We start from the raw sequence: 19230 nt of genomic DNA on the forward strand, positions 1-19230 counted from the left end.
TGGGACCTGACAAGATGTGTCTCAGGGTCCTGAGGGAACTGGCTGATGTTGTTGCCAAACCATTCTCCATGATATTTGAAAAGTCATGGCAGGCAGGTGAAGTCCCCAGTGACTGGAAAAGGGGAAACATTGCACCCATTTTTAGAAAGGGTAGAAAGGAGGACCCTGGGAACTACCGACCCGTCAGCCTCACCTCTGTGCCTGGGAAGATCATGGAACAGATCCTCCTAGAAGCTGTGTCAAGGCACACGGAGGACAGGGAGGTGATTTGAGACAGCCAGTATGGCTGCACCGAGGGCAAGTCTTGCCTGACCAAACTAGTGGCCTTCTGTGATGGAGTGACTACATCAGTGGATGAGGGAAGAGCTACGGATGTCAACTATCTGGACTTCCGTAAGGCCTTTGACATGGTCCCTCACAACATCCTTCTCTCTAAACTGGAGAGATATAGATTTGATGGATGGACCATTTGCTGGACAAGGAATTGGCTGGATGGTCACATCCAGAGAGTAGTGATCAACGGCTCAATGTCCAGATGGAGACCAGTGATGAGTGGTGTCCCTCAGGGGTCCGTACTGGGACCAGTAATGTTTAATATCCTCATCAACAACAGAAACAATGGGATCGAGTGCACACTCAGTAACTTTGCGGACAACACCAAGCTGAGTGGTGTGGCTGATGCACCTGAGAGAAGGGATGCAATCCAGAGGGACCTGGACAAGCTCGAGAAGTGGGCCCCTGTGAAATTCATGAGGTTCAACAAGGCTGAGTGCAAGGCCTTGTCCGTGGGTTGGGGTGACCTCTGGTATCAATACAGGCTGGGGGATGAATGGATTGAGAGCAGCCCTGAGGAGAAAAACTTGGGGATATTGGTGGATGAAAAACTGGACACGAGCCGGCAATGTGCACTTGCAGCCCAGAAAGCCAAATGTATCCTGGGCTGCATGTAAAGAAGCATGACCAGCAGGTCAAGGGAGGTGATTCTGCCCCTCTACTCCGCTCTCCTGAGACCCCACCTGGAGTACTGTGTCCAGCTCTGGGGGCTCTGGTACAAGAAAGACATGGACCTGTTGGAGAGAGTCCAGAGGAGGGCCATGAAAGTGATCGGAGGGCTGCATCACCTCTTCTATGAAGACAGGCTGAGAGAGTCAGGGTTGTTCAGCCTGGAGAAGAGAAGGCTCCAGGGAAACCTTATTGCGGCCTTCCAGTACCTAAAGGGGGCTTATAAGAAAGATGGAGACAGAATTTTCAGTAGGGCCTGTAGTGATATGACAAGGTGTAATAGTTTTAAAATGAAGGAGGGTAGATTTAAATTAGGTATAAGGAAGAAAATTTTATGACGAGGGTGGTGAAACACTGGCACAGGTTGCCCAGAGAGGTTGTAGATGCCCCATCCCTGCCTGGAAACATTTAAGGTCATGTTGGACAGGGCTGTCAGCAACCTGATCTAGTTGAAGATGTCCCAGCTCATTGGAAGGGGGTTGGACTAGATGACCTTTAAAGGTTCCTTCCAACCCAAAGTATCTGTGATTCTGTGATTCTATATTTACTGTAAAATAGTAAATTTCATACCTTTTATTGCCTACAGAAAATGCCGTATAAAATCCAGAATAAAGTTATTTAATGCTAAAGTCAGTGCCACACTTCCAATATCAGTCCACTGTAACTGAAAACTTAATTCCAATATTAACAAGAATATTCAACTTCCAGTAATAACATCCAGAGAGAAAATTTTCTTTACTTTCTAATGTGCAATCATCTTAAAGCTTCTGCAGATAAAGTAACAAGACATTGTGCCGTATAAGACATTGTATTGGGTTTGCCTGGCAAGGTTTTGGTAGTGGAGGGGGCTACAGGGGTGGCTTCTGCGAGAAGCTGCTAGAAGCTTCCCCTAGGGCTAACAGAGGCAGTGCCAGCTGGCTCCATGATGGAGCCTCCACTGGCCAAGGCCAAGCCTATCAGCAACAGCAGTAGCACCTCTCAGACAACATAGTTAAGGAAAACAAAACCCAAACCAAGCAGCAGTTTTTGCAGCCAAAGAGAGGAGTGAGAAGATGTGAGAGAAACAGCTCTGCAGACATCAAGGTCAGTGAAGAAGGAGGGGGAGGAGGTGCTCCAGGTGCCGGAGCAGAGATTCCCCTGCAGCCCCTGGAGAAGACCATGGTGAGGCAGGCTGTCCCCCTGCAGCCCATGGAGTTTAACAGTGGGGCAGATATCCACCTGCAGCCCATGGAGGACCCCACACTGGAGCAGGTAGATGCCTGAAGGAGGCTGTGGCCCTGTGGGAAGCCCACGCTGGAGCAGGCTCCTGGCAGGACCTGTGGCACCATGGAGAGAGGAGCCCACGCTGGAGCAGGTTTGCTGGCAGGACTTGTGACCCCGTGGGGGACCCATGCTGGAGCACTGTGTTCCTGAAAGACTGCACCCCATGGAAGGGACCACGATGGAGCAGTTCATGAACAACTGCAGCCCGTGGGAAGGACTCATGTTGGAGAAGTTGGTGGAGGACACTCTCCCATGGGAGGGACCCCATGCTGGAGCAGGGGCAGAGTGTGAGGAGTACTCCCTCTGAGGAGGAAGGAGCGGCAGACATGGAGTGACTACATCAGTGGATGAGGGAAGAGCTACAAATGTCATCTATCTGGACTTCTGTAAGGCCTTTGACATGGTCCCCCACAACATCCTTCTCTCTAAACTGGAGAGATATAGATTTGATGGATGGACCATTCACTGGACAAGTAATTGGCTGGATGGTCACATCTGAGCAACCTGATCTAGTTGAAGGTGCCCCTGCTTGTTGCAGGGGGGTTGGACTAGGTGACTTTTAAAGGTCTCTTCCAACCAAAACCATTCTGTGATTTGCCTGCTTATCATCCTTTCCCTGTGTTTGTCCTCTGAACCAATTCCTTCTCTTGTACTGATTAACTTGCAGTTTTAAGGTGCAGTTTGATGGTCCTTACACTATTACTGGTAATACAGCTTTCTAGGAAAAATTTCAGACAATTTTCTTTGGCTGGTCTGCAAAGGTTTAAAGATTTCTTGAGTGAGTTCATAAGATGACTCCAGCTCTTTCTGGACTTAAGCTTTGAATAAGGGCCTTGAAGAAAGACTGTAAAAATTCTCAAGCCTAAATATGTGCTAGTAAAATGAAAATCCTGGAAATTTTCTTTTCACAGCAATAAATTAAGAATCCTAAATGAACCAGAAGACATTAAATGACTTGCTGAATAACAGTACTCTTGGATTCTGTTACTTCTGCTGCAGCTTGATCTGAACTAAATTAGGATTTGAACATCCAGTGCTTATGTCAAGAAGAGATAGTGTGGATGGAAATAGGTATAATGGAAAACTATGCATGATTTTCCATTTTTGTACCCTTTCACCCCTGCCCACCCTTACTTTTTAGGTAGACAACATACATCAATGAAAATACCTGCTTAAGCTAGTATGTGTTTGCTTTTAAATGTTTTGCAGTGCTGCCCAGGTATTTTTAATAAAAGCAGTTGTTTCTTAAGTAGTTCCCAGCCTACCTAGAGCATAGAGATGAATGAGAAGCAGAAAGAATCATCATCTTTGGTTTTCAGATCACAAAGCTAAGGAAGAGGACACTACCGGAAAGTTTTTTAAATCTAGGAGTCAGCAAGTAAGTGCCACAGTAAATATTTAGATTGACTTTAGGATATGTTTTTAATTGAAGAAGGATAAAGTAGTGCCCTCTGAAATAGGTTTACTTTTCTGGGTTTGTTTTGGGGGCGAGAAAGGAGGTCATTCAGGTTTGTAGGGGCATGGGATTATTTTACTGAATTATCTAAATCGCATGCACAGAGAAAATGAGTGGATAGATGTCGAGAGAGTTTATTTAAATGCCAGTGATGTTAGTGGAAAGGTTCTTAGGCACTTCAAGGGAGCACGGATCAGCTCATCCCTGTCCCTTTTCTCCAACCAAAACCAATTAAAGGGATCAATGTATGGTAAAGGCAACAAAATAGCAACTGAAAACTCGGATCACTGAGATGTTTTCATAGCTGGCAGAAGTTGTAGTCACAATGTGTTTAGTGCAGTGGACTTGCACTTCTGTCTTTTGTATCCCAAAAGCCATTACTGTTCTGTTCTGTGTACTACAGGTGACTGAATTAGTTTTTAATACATGGAAAGATTTCTATATAGTAGTACTGTCATAATACTACTCTCACAGGCCTCTTGCGCGTGTTTGTTTGCATAGTAAGAGTCCCATTGCTAGCTCTGGTTTTATGATCTCGTCCTGTTCTATCTTGAATTTTCTGTGGTGAATTTTAATTGAATTAATCTGCAGGGGAAAGTGAAGCTGTGTATAAATGTATTTGGATGTTGAGGTAAGTAAATATCAATGTAAATTATTTTCTCCTTTCAATAATCTTACATGCTTTCTATAAATAAACTAAGGTCTCTGCATCTGAAAGTGCAACTTGAAAATCTTGCATGCATTTATGTTTAGCTGTATAATTTGGAGTGAATCAGGCGCAAATCCCCATCCTGCAAAAATGTGTTCTAGTAATTGTGCCTCTGTGATTTATTGCCATTGACTTCAGTTGGCAGTATTCCTGGAAGTAGCCTGGGTGGCATTATGTCTGCATGTGTCCATAGGATCAGATTCTTTTTATCCAGAAAACAAATTGCAACTGTTTAATAATAGACATCTGGAAAGCAAGCCATCTGCATTGAGGTCATGATGGCCTGATCATTTCAGTGCCAGCTGCTTGTATGCCAGGTTCTTCTGGCAGCTAAAGAGTGTGCACTAGAGAGAGGCTTTCCATTCATTTCACACTGTCACACGTACGGAATGTTCCAAATATGCCCTGGACCCTACAGTGGCTTCCAAAACTGTAGCAGAAATGCTGTATTAGGAACTTAGTTTTCCTAAAGGCAGGTCTGCTTGTTTGATTTCCAAAGTAGCAGGATATAAAATGAGTGCAAGGCAGTGTTGGTACAGACAGAGTGATAATAGGTTCAAACATATACAGGGAATATTTAATGGGAAGTCTTTCCTTTTTTTTTTTTTTCGGTTCAAATCTAGAATTCTTCACTCTTTATTATTAGTTACCATGTTCTGTTTTTAATACTTTGGCACTCTACCATGCACAGTGGCTTTGCGTTTCTGAGTAGAAAGGAAGTAAAACTGTTGTCTGTTTAAATGTTTGGCAAATATGTTTAAAACATTTGTGAAGCCAAAAAAGCATTCCTGAAGTGAGAAAACTACTTCAAATATATTGGGCATAATTAAAAATATAATAAAATAATAATATATTTCTGCTGTTTAGGAAGCAGCAGCAGGAGATGGCTGAAAATTACAGGCTACATGGCTAACTGTAGGGTACTGAGAAAAGAGACAATAAAGATTAGTCATGACTGAAGATTTGTCTACATTTTTTGTGTCTTTCTTCCCTACTCCCTCTCACCACTGCTTAAAAAGATAAAATATATCTGCCTTGCTCATTAAAATGTAACAAATCTTATATATATTGGTCAGTGACTACAATTTCTTAATTTCCCTATTTTAAAATTGTCACTCATAAACAGAAGGCTAGTTTCTTTAGATATGGATAAGAGATGCTTAATTTGCTGCTCTCCTTTTCTGTCTCATTATTAAAGGATGAAGTTTTCAGGGAACAAACTTTATTTTTTAAATTTACATTTGACGATGGTTTGCATTAGCCACTGAATATTTAGACATAAGATTTAACATGTTAGTTTAGTCCTCATTTAGTCCTAGCAAAATGAAAGAACCTTGTATCTCAGAGTGGTACTGATTAATTACTGCTGTCATTTTTTGCTGTGCTACAGTCACTAATTCTTTAAAAAATACTGCTGCTGAGTGTATTGGGTTTTTCAATTCAGAGGGTATCGTGCTTTTCAGTCAATCACTTGGGGCTTTTATTTATAACTTTTCCTTTATAGTTTTATGGTAGCTTATTCTTTTTACGTCTTATTTGTGTAAAACTATAGCTGAAATGTAATGATGCTCTCAGAAATGTGTGAACATAAAATTAGCAAAAATAAGGTAAAAGTAAATATATATTGTAATTAGAAAAGAAAAGGAGCTGCAAAGTGAGAATACAAGTGTGGCCTTCTCTTTCTGCAAATCTGGTAACTTTACACCAGGCCCTTCCCCTCCAAGATGTTTTTCTATAAAGAAGGAGATGCACTGACTCATCAAATGTCAAGCTGAGTAGACACCATCAGTGTGGAATCAATTTATGACTAGCAGTATGAGGTATTATGAAATGCTATTCTTGATTTTCTTACTCTAAGTCCTTTAAAAGTACAAGGAAATAGTATATACACTGCCACTGAATTCTTTGTATCCCATCTTACTTGAAAACCCAGTGCTTTATTGCTGTAGTGTCTCTAAGCTGCAGTGATTTACCACAGTAGTCTGTGAATAAGTATCTAAATAAATATTCATCTTTTTTTAAAGTATCTGATTTCTCTAAAGGTTGCCATAGTACAATTAAAGTAGATCTTCTATTCTGTGGCTCAAATCATACTCCTTTGGTGGTTATTTCAGAATATTTGGTTGAGCTCTGACTGCCTTACAAACTACATCCAAGACAGTCAGGATACCAAGAGGGCAGTTGTCCTAAATCATCACCATTGTGAATCCATGTCACAGGGATTCTTTACACCTTCTCGGTGCCAGTTTTAGTCACGTATGAGGCTTTAAATGGTGCAGTTAAGGGGTATCACTAGTGAGATTACACGCAGAGGTGGGTCTTCGGGTGAGGTGGCTGGCGTATCAGAAAAATTAGCCCATGAGTCTAAATACCAACTTGCCCTCCTGTCTCAAGCTTTTTTTCATAAACTGAGTTATGCTTTTGAAACTTGTATGTGTCAGTTACACCAGCGATTAGAATAGGTAACTTATTCTAGTCTCTTGTTATGGCAACATGACAATCTTCTTGAGGCTAACTGAATAAATAGGAATAATCTTTTAAAATTTGCACAAATTGTTCTGTACCACAGTATTCTTTTGACACTGCTTGCTATCAATCAGTGACTCTTGATCTGCTTGTGATTACATTTCATTTGTTAAGCTGCACAACTGCAGAAGAAGGCAGAACTCTGTTTTAAGGTTGACAGACCAGCACCCTGACAGGTGCATGGTAAAAACCAGCTATGCCTTCAAAGGTCAGGTTACTTATTAACGTAAGACTATGTTGCCTGTAGATAAGTTCCAGACTTGAGTTGGTGTCTTTGGAAGATACCTTTTGCTGTATGAGTGTACCAACTTCAGCTAACTGTTACTGAGAGATGTTTACATTGCACTTAGTTCTGTGGGGTAAACATTCTTTGTTGTGTTTGGTGTTTTAAAGGGTATCATGAATCAGCTAAAGGAACAGGCGGTATGATATAGGTAATTAGTAAGCAGGTGTATTTGAAGCCCGCTATTGGTGGGGCTGTATTTCTTTCATTTTGTATTTGCATCAATGACAAAAGACAAGATGATGTCAAAGGCTGTGAATTACTTGGAAATTTGTTTTTGGCAATAGCCTTCTGCATGCAGTAGGTGCTGATCTGTTTTCAAAATGACACACAGTCATGATTCAACCTGTCTGGCAGCTAAAACAACCACACAGCTGTTTGCTCACATCCCCCTCAGTGGGGTGGGGGACAGAATTGGGGAGAAAAAAAAGTAAAACTTGTGGGTTGAGATAAAGACTTTAATATGACATCATCATCATCATCATCATAATGAAAAAAGAAACTACAAAACAAGTGATGCACAGCACAATTGCTCAGGACCCAGAGCTGATGCTCAGCTAGTATCTGAACCACCCTGCCTCCTGGCCAACCTCCCAGGTATACACTGAGCATGATGTCATATGGTATGGAATGTTCCTTTGGCCAGTTTGGGTCAGGTGTCCTGGCTGTGCCCCCTCCCAGCTTCTTGTGCACCCCTAGCTTCCTTACTGGTGGGGCAGTATGAGAAGCTGAAAAGTCCTTATCTTGGTGTAAACATTGCCTAGCAACATCAGTGTGTTATCAACATCATTCTCATCCTAAATCCAAACCACAACACTATACCCACTACTAGGAAGAAAATAAACTCTATCCCAGCTGAAACCAGGACAGATACAGGCGTAGGGAACAAAAAACCAAGCAAAGAAAAAGCTGAAAGGCATATGGGAGTAGATAACTATGTCAGGATGTCTTTGTTCTAAAGCTGATTAGCAGTAATTATTAAATTAATGTAAACATCTTCTTCCTCTTAACCACAAAGGTCAGGAAAATCTTAAAGGAAAAATATTTTGTCATGGGGGACAGGATGAGGAGAACTGGCAGGGAAACACCAGCAACTGTTAAAATTTTACATTACCTGAAAGAATTGTTATTTTACGAAAAGTCATTCTGTAAGGTGAATGCCTTTTTTGTTGCTTTAGCTAAATAACAGTTAGTTTCAAGAAGTGTGTGCCTGGGAAATATTTAAAAACCACTTTGATGATTTTTAAATAGTTCTCAATAGTTCACCTAACATCTGAATTGGAGAAAGAGCAGTACAAAAGTAAATATTTAGTGCTCAATTCTGTAGAAGGCATCTATGGGTAGGTACAGTTATCTGCAAGGTAGATTTATTTTCCAAGTAAACAGCCACTGCTTAGACATACTTCCAGCAAGAGGATAAAGGATTTTCATTTCTGTTATCATTGAGCACTGAGCTGTGAAAGTGAAATTTTGCAGAGCTTGTTCCTTTGTTTTCTTCTTATCTAGGTTCATCCAAAGCCCTCTGCCCCATTTCCAGGCTTTGTCATATTTCTTTTCAGACTCTCAATCCCAGGGTTTTCTGCCAAGGAAAACCTTACCAAATCTCTTCTGAAGAGGAGCAAAGGAGGAAGACTTTGGTACTTCTAAAAAGATTACTGCTAACTCCTTTTTTGTTTGTTTTTGTTACTAATATGCTGAATAAGGAAAATATTTTAAATAAATTAATAAGTTGTTATTTTTCTGTCTAGAAATTGTTTAGCAAGTATTAGTTTTAGAGGAATATATTTAATCAGAACAGCTTACTACACTAATGATTTGGCTTGTTTGTTGTTTGTGAAGTAGGACATAATGCTATGAAATATGTAGTTCCTCTTGAAATTTGCATTTATTAATCCTTTTTTAAATTATTTGTGGTTGTGGGTGGTTTTTTCTCCTTTTGCAAGAAAATGGTACTCATTTGTTACCTAAAAAGGCAGCTGTGTATTCTGAGCTTGAAAGAATCTAGGCCTTCATGTAGTAACACCGCTGTGCTTAAATTACACAGAAAGCCAGCTCATATGCATAAAACTGACAACAGTTATCAAAAGAGTATCTTAGGACTTTTTGTCTACAGTAATAGTAATGTTAAAGATCTGAACAGGTGAAATGTTAAGGTAATATAATGGATAACTGGGCAAGACTCCAAGGCTTAAATCTCAGAAGACCTTTTTCTTTTTCCTAACTTGCTTTATGTGAAAGAGCAAAATTTTTAGACATTTTGAGTGTGGTTGTTCTTGATATAGAACAGATATAGATATAGATAAAAGAGGTAGAACACTTTTTCTCTCTTTTTATTAGAAGAGCAGGTATAGTGCAGTACTTGTATTTTAAACTGCCTGCTGAGTAGACACACTACCATGTTACTACACTTCAGCCACTGTGTACAATCATCTAAGAACACCAGGGGACGTTATGGAGAGAAGAATTAGTTTCAAGTGAGTATGTAAGATTATCATATCACTCTTTGTTCCTCTTTCTTCCTAATTTAATGTCCTCCTATTCCCAAGCTTTTATTGCATTTACTCACTATGTTTCATAAATTTAAGAAATTATTTATAATTTCTATGGAACATTCTTTCAGCTGTTGTAATTTGGTTTAAACAAGCATATGTCTGACTCTTGAAGGATTTTTGCCATTGAAATAATAGTCTAAGAAAAAGAAATTCTATAGCGTGGGGTGTTTTTTTTTCCTGATGTGAACCCAGTAACTTTTTAAACTTCTAAGCTCTTAATTAGAACTATAGCTTTTCAAAGCTTATACACTAAATACCATAAATCACACATAGAAAAGGAGTCTCTCCATGTAGAGGAGAGAAGGAGCTTAGCACAGTTTTGTGAGAAAAGATGATATAATAATGCTGTCAGTCTCTGATTTACCATACAATTGTTAAGCTTGTTGGAAATCTAGGTGCTTTGTATTTATTTTCCACCATAAATCTAGGCTGATAAGAAGAGAGATGCCTGGGAAGGGGAGGATGCCACTGGAATGGAGAAAACTCTTGTAATAAAAAAAAATAATAATAAAAAAAGACTCTATGTGTAAGAGGAATAAAGTGAGAGGGAAAAACAAAGAGAAGTCAACTCTCAAGGCTGAGTGGGAGTAATGGGCCCTGTCCAGGGGATTCCTTCTGGTTCCTTGGAGCACTGTTTAGGATTTGAGAGAGTCCTGCTTATGTTGCCTCTAAAACTATGTAAGTTTTGTGTGTCGGTTTTTGGTTTTTTTAAAAACAGAGATGCTGCTCTGAAACGCTGAATTTCCCCCTGAAGCGTAACTTAAAGTTACTGTGCTTTTCTGTAGATGTTCTGGTAGCTGGGAAGTGAGGGTTTTTCCTCAACATTTTTGTTTCTCCTTTTTACAATAAAATTATAAACCTTTTTACAACCTTTTTTTAATATAGTAAAGTATGTCTTAAGAGTATCCTGAAATGTATCCTAATGAGAGAGGGATCACAGGGGCCATGGGGCAAGTAGGCCTAATTTTTTCAGTGGTGCAGACCTTGGGGACATGCCTCGCCTAAAATGGATATGAAATTATTTTAAATGTCAGGCTGAGGAAATGGAGGCTATCACAGAGAATGTCTGGCATCTGGGATTAGAAAAGCAGTGCTATCAACAATGTCCTTGTCCACCTCATTGCAATAATAACCTACTAGTCCTTCTGTAGCTGTTGGCTGTTGCAACCGTGCAGTGAGCTGTCATGGTCAGTGCAATGCAAAAGCAATAAATTGAGATGCTATTGATTCTGCGTTCTGAGTTTGAACTGTGTTATTTTCTTTTCTATTTTAACTGAGGGAAAAAGAGAAAGAAAAAATATTTCACTCACCTGTCAAATACTTCTGCAGAGTAAGACAGTGGGCACCATCTTTATTGCCTTGAGCCTTGATACCAGAATACAGCATCTGGTGCTTTTCTGTCTTTTTTTGCTATTCTGAAATAACACAGCATTATGCTGCCTGTCTGTCAAGGTGAAGAAAGATCTGTACAGATCTGTACATGGCAAATATGTTTTTTCTGATGCTGTTGTATTAATAGTTTATAGTCTAGAGGAAACGTGACAGCATCTGGGTGTTTGCCCTCTGTTCCCTACAGGTCAAAAAATATATGGGGAACGTCCACAGGAGCTCCAGCGAACATGTAGAATATTCCAAGTTAGCAGGCAGTTAATTTTGCTATACTTATGGCTTAACCAAGATATATTAATTTTAATTGGCAACTGATAGATGGCAGAAGACACAATGAGTGAGAGACTTTGGAACAAACTGTTGATTGAGTTGATTCCATTGGAAAATGGCCATTAGATCTATCAGTGTAAATGTGGGTTGTAGGAATATTTAAGTGACAGCTGGAAGTGAAAATTTCTGAATGCCATATTCTATTCTCTTAACATGCACCTAAAATTGTGGTAATAAATAATATTTTTGCCTAACAATGCTATGAGTAGTGCTTCAAGCCCCTTGGGATGTGGCTGACCTTTCGCCCTCTTGTATTCTTGTTTGTGAATGGATTTCTTGCAAACTTCAATCATTTAGGTTCATCATGTTTAAATTTTGATGGAGTCACTTCAGGTTATGTCCTCTAAGTCTGCTTTGCTTGGACAAAAACCGGTACAAATTTTCTCTTTACTGTTAGTAACTATCAGATGAAATGTTAGCCATATGCTTCATTTTTTTCTGAGCAGCTATTCTTGATTTTCATAAAACTTTTTGTAGTGTTCTGCATGAAACATGCTGTATGCAGTAGACCATGACGTAATTAGGTGAAGACGTGCCTGCTTGATCTTTAGACTTGGTAACATTGATTTTCTTTGAGAAGAATTGTTCAGAAACATCTGCGCCCTTGAACACTAGTTAATCAAAACTGCAAAAGCTGTGATGGATTTATTATCTGTTGTTTGAATATTAGTTATTATGATGACTTTAAAAAAAAACCACAAACCAAACAAACAAAAAAGCAAAAAAACCCACCACCACCAAACAAACAAGTACCAAGGGGTGGGTTTTTTTGATTCTGAGTGCGATGAAGTTTTTTCTTTTCCATTTCATTTTCTTAAATTTTTTCTTAAACCCTGCTAAGACTACCTGTATGATTTCACAGATCTTGAAATTACATAAGTTTTAAGGTCATATCTATATGCACTACAGCATAGTAGGAAGAAGCAGAAAGACGCTCCTTGTAGTAAACTCTGCTAAAATTTGTTTCACATGTTGAATAAACATAAAGACTTATGAAAAGGAACTAATTTCTCTCACCAACAGAAAAGGTGCTGTATGTGACCTGTTCCCATAGGCTTAGTAGAGAATAATTTTTTTATTTATTTTGTTTTAATGCTGACTTTTGGAACAAGGGTAAAGGAAATGTCCTTGCACCCTCCTGTAGTAGCCTGTTTGTATTGTAAATAAAATACACACTGGGACATGGAATTCATGGTCTGGGGTCTTATTTCAAGCAGCTGCATTGAAGGAATAGAGTGTTACTGCGTTATGATTGGGGCCACTGTATCGCTGTCCTGGGTATAAACAATGCGTATTGTAGTTTATGAATTTCAGTCTTTTGGCTTACCCTCAGCTCTCCTAGAAAATAGTTGTTTGGTTTTGTGTTTTTTTAAAGATAATGTAATAGCAGAGGCTTTTCTAGCTGTCCTTGACATCCCTTGCTAGTTTCAAGTCTAGCTGAACTTTGGCTTTCCAAATACCAGCCCTTCATGGCTGGATAGATAGATTCATTATTTGTGTTTTTGCTGGTTTTGGCAATAAATAAGTGGAATGAATGCACGAGATTTCTGTAGAGATTCTGAATTGTATATGATGGTTGTGGCTTTAGGGGTGTCAAGCAACCAGCAAAACTTGAAGTACTTTATACTCCTATGATATAACCTGTGTGGTACGATCTTAGTGTGATCACTGTAACTGTAGACAGGGAAATTAAAGGAGAATAAATTTATACTTACAACCCATACAGGTAGTAAAAATTTTATATATATATATATACACAATGTATTTTATATATATACACACATACAATAGATACTACACATTTCTAGAAGAACGTAAGTAGAAATGGAAGTTAAAGCATATTAGTATGTCTGTCTGCATGTTTAGATCAACTCCCAATTGTTTTGTTTTTTTCTCTAAGATACTCCCAGTTATCCACTTCTCAAGAAACTTCCCCATGACACACTTGATGTTCTTCAGTAAACTCTGTGTCCCTAGGTTTCTTTACCAGTATAAAAGCCAAGCTCGGATTGCATGTTTCTTTTCATACAGGTATTCATGTTTAGGATTCTGTTTAACTTCAGATCAGCCTCATCTCCAGAGGTTACTGATCATTCACTTGAGGAAGAAGCAGCCTTGAGGCTCATGCCAGACTTTTGACTACCTTCCACCTCTTTGGAAGTGCTGCCTTTCCTAAGCTTGGCTGCGTACCGTCATCTTTGCCCTGAATTAAATGTAACCTGTGAATGACCACCCTATAGTTTGACTATGCTGAGGACAAATTAATATCTGTTGTGAGATAAGGTTTTCCACACTTTGCAGGGTGGTGTTCAGCTCTCGCATGTGATAATCAGTTTGCTTTGGGATGTCTGGCTGCTAACACAGTTATTGAGCAATACTGTGCTAACTATTGAAGGATTTGTCTAGTTTGAAATAACCACCATAAAGATAACATGTATTTTTGTTTAGATCAGAGGAGATTAATCTTCATTCCTCTGATGCAGCAACTTTTGAAACTTCTTTTAATGACTGCACTTGTAATGATGATTTATCAAGCTCCTGTGAGTAAGTGAGTAATCTTATGAAAAGGTTGGACTGCTTAACAGGTGAAAAAAAAATAAAACCCACTCTAAATTAAGATCTGAATAGCAAAAAAGAAAAAGAAAACATTAACATGTTTTCATCCTGCTCTGTACAGATTTCTTCCATGTTATGTATTCTGAATGTAAAATGTATACTGAGGATAAATAAACAAATATTTTTGTTTGAAGATTTTATGATATCTGTGTGGAATATTATCAGGCAGGAGTCATTCCAACACTGTTTTCTGTGCAGTTTTCTGAATAACAATCTCTGTGTTTGGACCTCACATGTGAAATGAGGCAGACATTTATCCTCGTGGAAAAAGGCAAATATTTACAAATAATTCCCAAGTACATATATATGATAAAAAGCCTTGCACAGTCTGCATTAGTCTGTGGCTTGTTCCTGCCAATGGCAATACTGTTTTTTACAGGACCATTGCATACAAAAATGGTTATGCAGCAATGTTATATCGATGTGCTTATGTCTGAGTTGAAAACAAGTCCATATCTGTTTAGTGGTCTTCTGCTTTAATGGAGTAAAAGGCCCTCTGCTTTAGCTCCACCACTGTCTCACATTCTTCTACTGGCCACCTCAGTAAAGAGCCTGGCTTCATCTTCTCAAAGACCTCCACATCAGTGTTATGTCCCCCCAAAGCCATCTCCAGGCTGAGTAAATATCCAATTTTGGGCCTCCAGTACAAAAAAACCAAACCCAAACAAACAAACAAGCAGCATTAATACAGTTATAGAATAATATAATGGCCTGGGTTGGAAGGGACCTTAAAGATCATCTAGTTCCAACCCCCTGCCATGGGCAGGGACACCGTCCACTACACCAGGTTGCCCAAAGCCCCATCCAACCTGGCCTTGAACACTTCCAGGGATGGGGCATCCACAACTTCTCTGGGCAACATAGTCCAGTGCCTCACCACTCTCACAGTAAAGAATTTCTTCCTAATATCTAATCTAAATCTACCCTCCTTCAGCTTAAACCCATTACCCCTTGTCCTGTCACTACATGCTGTTGTAAACAGTCCCTCTCCAGCTTTCCTGCAGGCCCCTTTAGGTACTGGCAGGCTGCTGTAAGGTCTCCCTGGAGCCTTCTCTTCCCCAGGCTGAACAATCCCAATTCTCTCAGCCTGTCCTCATAGGAGAGGTGCTCCAGCCCTCTGATCAGCTTCATGGCCCTCCTCTGGACTCACTCCAACAGCTCAATGTGCTGGGGCCCCCAGAGCTGGATGCAGTACTCCAGGTGGGGTCTCAGGAGAGCAGAGTAGAGGGGCAGAATCACCTCCCTCGACCAGCTGGCCACGCTTCTTTTGATGCAGCCCAGGACACGGTTGGCTTTCTGGGTTGCTAGCATGCATTGCCAGGTCATGTCCAGTTTTTCATCTACCAACACCCCCCAAGTCCTTCTCCTCAGGTCTGGTCTCCATCCATTCTCTTCCCAGCCTGTATCTATGTTTGGGATTGCCCTGACCCAGATGCAGATGAGTATGAATGAACTGAGACAGAAGTAAAAAGACAATTTCATTTGTGTGCTGAGAGACAGTGTGACCTAGAAGTAGGTTGATTCACTCCTGTACTGCTGTACCTTGAGAGTATTTTGTTTTTACAACTAGCTTGAGTGTTTCATTAGTCCTGATTGTTCTAAATAGCTGATGCAGTGTATATACATTTTTAAAAGTTCATGTGGAAGATGGCATTGATGGTTATGGGTTGAAGAAAAGCTTGCATTGTGGGAAACGTAAACAAGACAAGTGCTTCAGCCAAGACTTCTGGAACGCCACTTTGCAAAGCTATGAAATGCTTTGGCAAACTGTAATAAGCCCAGATAGTTAGGGAACTGCAGTACATAGTGTGCAAAAAGAGTACACCAGAGGAGCTGGCTCTGCAGGGAATAGAAGGCTGAGTGTGCCTTCCATTAAAAAGACAATGGTGACAGATTGTAGCAAGTCCAGTTGTCTGCCTTTGGTTTGTTCATCAGCCTGAATTACAGAAGAAGCTACAAATATAAATGAGAGTGCAGATGTAAGTGTGCCAGTCCAGGCAGGACACGTCCCCTTTCTTGACAACATTTTTTGCCTCAGTAAACCTTGCTTGACATGTGGAAGACCTTATAGTGGTCGTTCTCTCTCTTCTGTTCACTTCTCATCACAAAGGATGCTGTGAAGTGTAAGGCTTAAAAAAATGCACCGGGTGCCTGTAGGATGTGGCTATGTATGCCTTAGTCACTACATATGCCACTCTGGTCCTTCAAATATTACTAGCAGAATAACATAGCTCAGCAGTATATAATTAGCTTTCTACTGAGCTTTTAATAATAATTTTTATTAATAATTAAAATTATTAATAATTTATTTATTACATCTCTTGCTTTTTAAGATGTGTATTTTCTTCCCCTTCATTCTGGCTTTCCTTCAGTTTCTTTCTTTTGCACAGTTTTTAGTATATTGCAGTATATCACTTTTCTGTGTTACTGCCATTTTGTGAACTATTGTTTTTAGTTCTCTTCTTCTGGTTTTCCTTAAACCTTTTACTTTTTCTAGTTCTGGTGGGGTTTTTTGTTTTGTTTTATCATTTATCTCCAGAAGGATAAAATGTGCATGGAAGAACCATAATAAATACTTGTTGTCAGCAAAATGGATTCAAATGCATGCAAGAATGGTCCAGGGATATTAAGTTCTGGAGCTTTGCTGCTTCAGTGATGAAGACGTATATGACACAAACTCCCTATAATTTAAAAGCTTTACCTATTGTAGCCCATCTCCGTAGCTGCTGTTTGCATGAAGTTCCCGTTCAGACCTGTTTCAGGTTTCTGAAAGTAATAATGTGCATCTTGCTTGATGTGCTCACACAGTTGCCTCCTGACAGCTGCGAGGCTTATCACTTAAGCCTCTGATATGGGATCCCCCTCCCCAAAAAGCACAGTACACAGGCTTGCCCTCTGCTGCTCTTGTTCCTAGCTCTGAAGTACTTACATGTTCTTCATTGTCTGACAAATGGCATTACTTTTTCTCACATGGTAGGTTTATTGATAGTTGCCATACATGCTGTGGTACATAGTGTGTGTTTACTGGAAAAAGGTAGTTTACTTCTCCTTGTTTAGTCAATGTAATGTATCCCTGACTCTTTACCCTGCCATTTCATTTGCCAGAGCAGCATCTCTAGAGGCTGTCAGGACTTTGGCACATAGGATTACAGAAGTAAAAGAAGTAGAAAAAAAAGTTAATTTAAGACTGTTGGGATCCAGGGAAAAATTGCCCTTTCTTCTCAGGACAGGGCAACTTCAATGGATGATAAGTCAGATGGAAACTGTAGGTCACTGGAAAATTGTATTAAGAAAAAACATGTTAAAGTGCATTTTCACCAAGTTGTGTGCTTCAGGTACGTGCTTGTGTATATTGTTAATCTAAAGAGAAATCTAGTTCTTTATATGGTTTTGTTTTTAACTGCTAGAAGTTTTCTAAAGTATTTTTTTCCCTTCAGCTGATGGAGTCTGTGTGTTTAAATGCTTGGTTAACAGAGACACTGAATACTGTCGTGTTGGAAGACAGTCTGTGTTAATTACGCTGGGATACAGCACTGTCTTGCTCCAGTTTAAGTCACAAGCTGGTAAGTACATCTTGCATTTGTGAGTATCTTCGCCTTCCTGCCCTGCTACTGTATTGCTAAAGTTTGTTTTTAAATAGGTTGTCTTCTGCCTGTTTCATGTTGACTATTTAAATATTACATTTTGTTATGATGATTTGTGCAACTTCATTTGCCTCTAACCCACTCCATCTGGCTTTTGTGGACTATGGACCATTCACATAGTGGACATAACATTTTGCAAAACAGCTGCAGATTGATTTTCTGAAGAAAGCAAATGCAGATAATGCATTCATATGACTTAACTTCATAAACTGTAATAACTGGTAAATGTAATGCTTTGTGTGGGCAATCTGCCACTTGTTGGTCCCCATTCAGAAATTGTCTTGCAGATCTGTTTGTCTGTATAGCTAATTGAGGTAGTTTAACATCCACCTGCAGTTTTTAGGATAGATACTTTGTGTGTAGTGATGCTGAAAAAGAAACTCACTCTGTCGTAGAAACATGACTATTTTAGTAGAATGTTGAGATCTGTATTTTTATAATTCCACTTGACTTGCATTTTTGTAAATCCAACAGCTGAGACTTTTTAATATGTGCTATCCTCATGTTCCCATATCGGCTTTTGAAAAAATATTCTTAGTTTTTATGCAAGAAAATTCAGAAGTCTGCCTATTTATTCTGAGTAGTGTGCAGCACGGCCACAACTCATTTTCAGATTGTGTAACATACAGCTTCCTTTTTAGCAATAACCAGGAGTTCTTATATAGCAGCCTACATCAGTAGGCCTGGTGACTTCCAGGAGGCCATTACAGTTATTTCCATTTTATATTGTGTGGAAACTGAGGCACAGACCAATTAGATTATTTTTTTTTTGGCAGCTTATTTAAAGACACATACATATTTCAAAGCATCAAGCGCTGAGAATTTGGATGGAGATGGGTTTCATAGTGCAATAAGTTGCTACTCCTGTGTAATATAGACACAATATATGAACTCTTGAGTCCCACTCTACTGGAAAATACAGTTTTTAGACTAACCTGTTTTTTTCAGTTGGGTGCCAAATCTGGGTGGCCTTTGAACACCTACCTGGTTACAGCCTGGTTACATCTGTATCCGTCAAGAAAAACTATTCACATTTTCATCCTCTTAGCTTACTAAAACAGTATGAATGTAAGTTAAGAATGACTGTGAGTGTCTGTTGTTTTTTTAATCTATGTATCTGAGTGTTTCGATTCCATATCGTGCTTCCATTAAGTAAGTTATTAATTTTGAGTCTTCAATACAATATTGTATCTTACAGAGACCCACATCATAACTGAAGCGATAATTGAGATTAGGTTGTTTAGAGATTTATTAGCTCACTGCTGAGATAATTAATAACTAATAATTAAGGAGTCAGGCAAGTTTTTCAGTACTCTTTTGTCTGCAATCTCTACTATGTCTTGCCTACCTAGAAAGGTTCTGATTCCAAAATGCACTGATAGTTTGGGATCCCAAGGCAAAAGAAGTTTCTCTTAGTGCTCTTTCCCACCTTTACAAACAAGTATTTGAAAAAAATCCAG

General features: G+C 39.4%; 1 protein-coding gene across 1 annotated transcript in view; it reads left to right on the forward strand.

Annotated features, from left to right (window-relative positions):
* The window catches only part of LOC104638028 (histone-arginine methyltransferase CARM1), an 82636-nt gene that overhangs the window by 7003 nt on the left and 56403 nt on the right, over positions 1-19230 (forward strand). The window contains exon 2 of the mRNA XM_075741044.1: positions 17564-17689. Coding sequence (XP_075597159.1) covers positions 17564-17689 — 126 coding nt within the window. The remainder of the gene's footprint in view (positions 1-17563; positions 17690-19230) is intronic.

Source organism: Balearica regulorum, chromosome Z (assembly GCF_011004875.1).
Source record: "Balearica regulorum gibbericeps isolate bBalReg1 chromosome Z, bBalReg1.pri, whole genome shotgun sequence".
Classification (NCBI taxonomy): domain Eukaryota; kingdom Metazoa; phylum Chordata; class Aves; order Gruiformes; family Gruidae; genus Balearica; species Balearica regulorum.